This window comes from Hipposideros armiger, unplaced genomic scaffold, assembly GCF_001890085.2.
Source record: "Hipposideros armiger isolate ML-2016 unplaced genomic scaffold, ASM189008v1 scaffold_664, whole genome shotgun sequence".
NCBI classification, from domain to species: Eukaryota; Metazoa; Chordata; class Mammalia; order Chiroptera; family Hipposideridae; genus Hipposideros; species Hipposideros armiger.
In genome coordinates this window covers 288,053-295,470 of record NW_017732014.1, presented here as the reverse complement: position 1 = coordinate 295,470, position 7,418 = coordinate 288,053, and the positions used below count along the sequence as shown (strand labels likewise).

Genomic DNA, 7,418 nt, shown 5'->3' with positions numbered 1-7,418 from the left:
TCTTTCTTTACCACTGAATTTTTAAATATCATTTATGCTCTCTACAACAGCTCTTAAGCTTCCAGTAAATGTTGAAATATATTGAAAATACATTTATTGAAAATAAATTTGAAGCTGTTCAGTATGCAAAGAGAAAGTTGATTTGGTGGCATCATAGCACTAAGAATTCAATTTGAGGGAGTGGGCGACACCCTCTTAGAAATTGTTCGTGACATTCATAAAGATTTGCATCTTAGAACATAAGCCAAGGTTACATTTTGAAAATAATCTGCTTTTAAATAGTGTTTTAAGTGAAATTAATATTTTGAACAAAATAATGCAGGAACCCAATTCAATGCCTTTATGAGCACCAAAGGGGCAAAGATAAGCCGAGACTGGCGATATCTTAAAAATTGTTGAGTCCAGGTAGTGGGTTCATTATTCTTTGTATATTTGTGTGTATTTGAAAATATCTACCGTAAAAAAAAATTTTTTAATAGCACCTAAATGGCTACCACAAAACATCCTTCGTTTTCCCTCAATCTCTTAAATAATTAATTACTTGATTACTAAACTTTAATTACTAAAAAGTGACTACCAAAATAAAAGAATCTCTGGGTTTGTAGGGAGCTTGCAGTTCATGTTGTATAGCCATCTATGGATCAAGAGCCCTGCCAAAATCCTAAGACCTAGATTGCTGGGTCTCCACTTGATTACCTCCTACAATGGGGAGCTTGCCATCTGATATCTCACAGCCTCCAAAAATACCTGAAGGTTACCAGAGTCAAAATGACACACACCCAGCCACACACGGTGTCTCTAACGCACCTTCTCACACACACAGTGATGGGCTGGTCTGCTGACTCTTCAAGCCTCCACTGAATCTGTGAACCCCTGCAAACACCTTCAACGCCTCCTCCTTCCACAACAGCTTGAGGAAACCCACCCTCCCTCCTCGGCCAGCCTTCACTTTCCAGGGACCCTTAGGTTCACCCTGCCCCTCTGTGGCCAGCCCCGAGGACAAAGAGCCCCGGGCAGGAACAGAAGAAGCAGGAAGTATAATTTGGATGCAAAACAGTTTCAAGGGAAGTGAGGCCTGATGGGAGGGGTAGGGATTTGGCAAGATGTGGGTGAGGGAAGCTATGCCTGTGAGAGCCCAGAATGGTGAGTGTCCACAGTGCCTGGGTGTCTGCTGTCAAGGAAAAATTGCACCAAAGTTAAACAGGCGCAGGAGACTTTACTTAAGACTATGGCAATAGGGGAGAGAGGCTGAACTCAACTCTGCTGAAGCAAAAGGTGGAAAGGAAAGTTTTTAAGGGCTGGTTGGGCTCGAGGAAAAGTGCTGGAGAATGACAGGAGGGAGTTTGGTCCACAGGATGTGCCCAGCACGCTGAATCCTGCCTCGGTTTGCAAATGTTCTTCTCTATGAGAATAAGCCTTCTGTGTTTGCTCATTGTCACTTATTCAAGTTCATCTCCTACCCTCCAGTGGAGCTGGGAGACAGGGGTACTATCTTTCTTGATGATGACATTTCCAAGGGATGGCTCCCGGGTCCTTGAGAAAGATATTCCTGGGTTATAAATCAGGCAAGAGGCTGATTTACCCACATTTCACAGGGACAGAGAAAGAATTTGCAATGGCAAGCTGTCTAAACGAAATGCTCTAAGAATAGCGAGGTCCGGGGCCTACCGTCAGGAGGAAACCCGTGTAAAATTTAGTCAAGCTCAGGGGACCACTAAGGCTGTCCTGGTCACTGACATGATATCAACTCTTTCCCATTCATCTAAGGGCCTGGGACTCTAGGTCTCTGCGCATGCCTGGTGCCCACCTTGCACAGCACAGTGAGTGGGTGTGATACCAGCCGGCAGCTCTTCCAAGTGGCCAGGAGGGATTGACCTGGGGTCTCTGCCCCAGCTCCTGCAGGGGCATCCATCTGGGTGTCCTCATTGGCCCAAGGTCTGAGTGTCCGCATGAGTCCGTCTGTGTCCTGGGGGACAGTGTGCCCCGCTGCTTGTCTGCCTGTGTCTCTATTTCATCCAGTTTTTTAAATTCATTCATTTAATAATCTAATAAACATTTGTTAAATACCTTCTTGGGCATGCCCTGTCTACAACATCGCAAACATCCCCCCTGAGGCCTCTGAGGCGTTCACAGCCTGGTGAGGGAGGCGGACAATAGCCCATCCCAGGGTGACCACGGCTGGGAGACTAGGTGCTTGGGGCTGAGGTGCAGGTGGGGAGTGAGTGAGGAGGGGACATGTCTAAGAAGGCTTCAAGGAGGTGATGCTTGTGTCTCTGGGTCTGGAGTTATGGCTCCAGGATTAGAGGCTGTGAGTGTCTGAGTATGTGGGTCGTGTGTGTTGGGGTGGAGGAAGAGAAGCGAGATCAAGAAGGGCATGTATGCCCACCTTAGACTAGAACACAGGCTGGGGAAGGGGTAGAAAGAGAGACTGCAAAACACAAACTCCCCCAAATTAAGGGTTACAGGCCCCTAGGCCCCTCCTCCCTCAGACCCAGGAGTCCAGGCCCCCAGCCCCTCCTCATTCAGTGCCCAGGACTCATCGTGGCCCCATCATGAATATCTAGGAGGAGACCAGCCCTAGAGAGGGAGGGCGGGGGTGGAGGAATCCTGCCAGGCTGGGGCACTGGGATGCCTGGGGCTTGGCAGGGAGAACCAGCCTGGCAGAAATCAGAGCAGGAGGAGCTGTCCACGGTGTCTCCACTCAGCTCCACGACCTGGCGATGGGAATCCCCAGAGCCATCCTGCGCTGCCTCTGTGGGTCTGTGCTCTGCCTGACAGGTACCCAGAGTCTGAGTCCAATGATCAGCAGGGCCGGGTGGTGGTGGTCTGGACTCCTGTGTCTGAGGGAGGAGGGGTCTGGGGCCTGGATTCCTGGGTCCTGGGAGAGGAGGGCTGAGGGTTTGAACTCCTGAGTATGAAGGAGGAGGTGCTGGGGGCCTGGACTCCTGGGCCTTGGTCAGACAGAGGCCTGGAGATTGTGTCCTCTTCATTGTCTTCCCCACCAGTCATTTTCTCCGGTGTCATTTTCTCTCTTCCTGCCATTTCAACCTTTCTCATCCTTCTTGCCCAGGACCCCCCATTCAAGAGTATTTCTGGGGAGCCATGGGGTCTTTTTCCAAAACTGTCAGGGAACCTTGGCCTCATCCTCAGGCAACCTCTTCCCCCAGTTTGGGTAAGGACAGGGAGATACTCATCAGGACTGAAGTGGTTACAAAGACGGATTGAGGAGTGGGAAGGAGACTGTCTGCACACAGCCGACTTTGTGTGTGTGTGTGTGTGTGTGTGTGTGTGTGTGTGTGTGTGCGCGCGCTCATCCATGGAAGGCAGTCTGATTTCTGTGTGTGTCCATGTGTCAGCGTGTCCTTTGGGTCTCTGTGCCTGTGTGTATTTCTCTGTACCAGGTTTTGATGTCTTGGTGTTTGAGCAAAGGCTTTTATGGGTCTGTTCATCTCTCAGCTTCACTCTCTATACAGAAGAGACGCATGTATAATTTTGTATATCTGTGTCTCTGTCTTTGTGCGTCCCTGTGATTGGTAGGCCTGTATTTATCGCTGTGTATATATGTGTTTAGGTATTTTGATGTGTGTCTGTCTCTCTGTGTACCTGTGTTGCATGTCTCTATGTGTCTTGTATCTGTCCATGATTTTAAATTGTATGTTTTTGTGGGTCTCTTCTTTGTGTGCCTCTAGCTTTGCATCATTGTGGTCTCTCTACTTGTGTGTCTGTGACACTTGGGTCTGTACCTGTCTCTCTCCGGGTATGACTTCCTGTCTTCCGGGGTCTCTTGGTGTAGGGTTATTGGGTCCATATCCACACGTTTTTCTGTCTGTATGATTTTGCATGTGTGAGATGCTATGCCTCAGTCTGGGGGGCGGGGTTCTATTGGAGGGTCTAGGTGGTACTTGTTTTGTGTGTGAATACATGTATTCAGGATACTCTGTGTCTATCTGTGAAATTTGCACGAGCCTGTGTTCATTTTGTTCTTTCGCATCTATGTCAGTGTTTAAGTGCTCTGTGTGGGTATCGTGGGGCTGGCTGGGTATGCGTATTTGTAGTACGAGATTGCACATCCCACTGCCCATACTGGAGTGCCTGTGTTCCAACGGTGGCCTTTTAGTACTACTGGATATTGTGAGTTTAGTTGGGAGAGGGACTGGCAGAGCAGCAGTGAATCACTTCCTCCTTATTTAAATCTTAGAGGGCTTTCTGGAAGAAGGTCAAGACATGGACCAGCCTGAGGGAAAAAACCCTGGACTGGCAGGTGTAGAGAGGCCATTACTCTGGCAACAGGTAGACACAGCCATGACCAGTGTCAGCAGCAGATTGGCTCTCTCAAAGCAACAAGGCCTGTCTTCTCTCACAGAACAGCCTGGCCTGTGTGGCTGTCATTTGCAGGGTGGAGTCCTGAGTGTCTGGAACAGGCACACCCCTGCCTGGCCTGCTCCTCTCACCCCACCCCTGTTCCTCCCCTCAGTGTCCCAAGCTCTGCAATGCTACAGCTTTCAACACATCTACTTCGGGCCCTTTGACCTCAGTAACATGAAATTCCCCAACGTCTCCTGTCTCCACGGATGCTCTGAGTCTGTCTTGTCCCTGGACACAGGTGAGAGGCAGGAAGTGCCGAAACAAGGAGCAGGGTGTGCAAAGGAGAAAGGAGTAGGGGACTGGGACAAGGATGAGAGATTAGAGATGGAGGGAGGGAGGGAGAGGTGTCAGGGGGTTGGGGGGTATTGGGTAGAAGAGGAGGGGAAGGATAAGGATAGAGTGGGGAGGTGGAGGAAGGGAGGGGAAGGGAGAGAAAGAAAGGGGTGGATGAGGGGAGTGAGATGTGGAGAAGGAGAGACGGGAGGAGGGAGAGACTTGAGACTGGACAGAGAAGCGAGGTAACAGGGAGAGGAAGGGGCCTGGGAGGGGAGGAGGAAGGATGGGGAGGAGGCAGCGCACCAGGCTCCACCTCCTCCCGCTCCCAGGGTACCGTGCCTCCGTGACCATGGTACAGAAGGGCTGCTGGACAGGCCCGTCAACCGGCCAGATGCAGTCGAACCGCAACGCGCTGCCGCCCGACTACTCGGTGTTGCGCCGCTGCAGCACCGACTTGTGCAACGCCAATCTCATGAGCCATGACGCCCTCCCAAACCTGAGCCCAGGTGTGCCGGATAGAGGGGGTGGGCAAAAGGCGGGGAGGGGCGTGGCCTCTGCTGGGAGCCTCCTCCCTGCGCGCTAGGATTCCAGCCCCCTTGTCGCGCTAGTCGGGCGCCCTGGTGCAGTGCACAACCCGCACAACTGTACCTGAGAAGCATTGCCCGAGTGTGAACCTACGCTCTCTCGCCAGCGCCTGACCCACCGACGCTCAGCGGCATTGAGTGCTACGCCTGCGTGGGGATCCACCCGGAGGACTGCTCCCCGGAGAAGTCCCGGCGGGTCCATTGTCACCAAGACCAAAGCGTCTGCTTCCAGGGCAATGGCCAAATGACCGTCGGTAAGGGGCTGGGAGGGTAAGAGGGCTTGAGCAAGGGGTGTGTAGGCAGGTCAGGCCTGAGGGTAGAGGCTCCAGGCAGGCCTGACAAGGAGACATGGCCCTGGTTTGAAGGAAGGAGACATTGCCCTGGTCCGAGGGAGGAGGCATGGCTCTAGCCTGAGAGAGAAGGCAGGGGGAGATGACATGGCCCCAGTCAATGGAGGGAGACTGGAAGTTAATCTGAGGACCCAGTGATAGCCCCGGCCTCTGAGGTGGAGGTGCAGGTGCAGCTGCCTCCCTCAGTTCTGATCCTTGCTTACTGCCCCCAGGCAATTTCTCAGTCCCTGTGTACATCAGAACCTGCCACCGGCCCTCCTGCACCATCATGGGCACCACCAGCCCCTGGACAAACATCGAGCTCCAGGGCTCCTGCTGTAATGGGCACTTTTGCAACAAGGACTCCGTGACACAGCCCTTCACCATCGCATCAGCCTCCACCCCTCCCCAAGCACCCCATGTCGTGGCCCTGCTCCTCATGGTTCCCCTGCTGGTTGGCATTCTGGGAGGACCTCTCGGGCTCTCCCCACAGAGAGCTCCACCAGCATCTTTATAAGCAGGACGGTGGGGCAGGGCATGCACACGCCCTCTCACTGCTTCAGCCCTTGTAATGTGGAAAATGATGTCAAGCAAGAGTTACACTTCTCTCCCTCTCTCTCCCTCTTTCCCTCCCCCTCCCTCTCCCTCTCCCACTTCCTCTCCTCCCCCCAACCCCCCACTTCCCTACTGCCAACTTGCCCTCACCTGCTCAACAGGCCTGGGAGAAATTGGACAAGGTTCCCAGTGTCCCAGGGTGGGGAGCAACAGCCACATCCTGCCCCATGTGAAGAGCAAAGCTGATAATAGATATTTGCTGAGCACCAATCCAACACCCCATGGCAGCCTGTCCTGTGCCCTCCCTACAGAGCTGAGCCTAGGACCAGCTCCAGCAGGGAGCTATGACAATGTCTTTATTAGTATCATTATGAGAAGCTCAAGAGGCAGTATATCCTAAAAGTTAGGAGCCCAGACTCTGGAGCCAGGCTGCATGGGTTCTAACCCCAGCTCTACCAGTTAGCTTGTGGGGAACCTTGGGCAAGTTACTTAACCTCTCTGCCTATGTTTCCTCACCCGTAAGGTGGAAGTGAAAATAAAACCTACGATACTGAGAAAACTTCCTTCACAGTGGTTGCGGTCAGGATTTAATGAGCTGAACATGGAGTACCTGGGATACCACAGTCGCCCAGCACAGGTGGGCTATTGTCACAATCCCCGTGTGACAGAGGAGCAAAGGGAGGTGGAGGCACTGGCTTGAGCTCGTGTAGCTAGTGACATGGAGAAGTCAGGAATGTGATTCCCAGCCCTGTGAACTGCTAGGCAACCCCACCTCCCAAACACATGGCTCTTGATTAATTTGACAGAAACACAGTTGAGGCAAAGCTGAACCAGGCAAAATTCTCCAACCTATGGAAATCGGGGGAGATTTCCAGGAACAAGTAAACCTTAAGCAAACTCCTAGAGGATAAAAAGGCGTTGGCAAAGAGAGGTAGGAGGAAGGGCATTCTAGATGGAGAGGCCAGCCTGGACAAACAGCTGGAGGTAGGAAGGAGCCCAGGGCGTACAGGACACTTACACGAGCACATGAACTTCATCCTCTAGTGCACATACTTTTCAAGGTCCTTTCACATCCTTTCCCCCACTTGATCCTCCCAACGACCCAGTGAGGCAAGCAGGAAGGGGAGTTGCATCCCCATTTTGCAGACAAGTTGCCCAAGGCACAGTGAGAGAGTGATTTTCAGAGTAAGTGACAGAGCAAGAATGGACCCCCACACCTTCTCACTCTGCCTCAACAGGCGGGGAGGAGGGCATCTCAGAAACACTGCTGGACTCCGGTGAGGTCAAGGGGAGAAGGGCTCTAAATGTC

General features: G+C 52.2%; 1 protein-coding gene across 1 annotated transcript in view; it reads left to right on the top strand.

Moving 5' to 3' along the window:
* Window positions 1-6,201, top strand: part of LYPD5 (LY6/PLAUR domain containing 5) — a 37,751-nt gene extending 31,550 nt beyond the window's left edge. The window contains exons 2-5 of the mRNA XM_019626274.1: window positions 4,475-4,603; window positions 4,971-5,147; window positions 5,333-5,479; window positions 5,788-6,201. Of these exons, the coding sequence (XP_019481819.1) occupies window positions 4,540-4,603; window positions 4,971-5,147; window positions 5,333-5,479; window positions 5,788-6,071 (672 nt within the window). The 5' untranslated portion in view covers window positions 4,475-4,539 and the 3' untranslated portion in view covers window positions 6,072-6,201. The remainder of the gene's footprint in view (window positions 1-4,474; window positions 4,604-4,970; window positions 5,148-5,332; window positions 5,480-5,787) is intronic.
* Window positions 6,202-7,418: the final 1,217 nt, after the last annotated feature.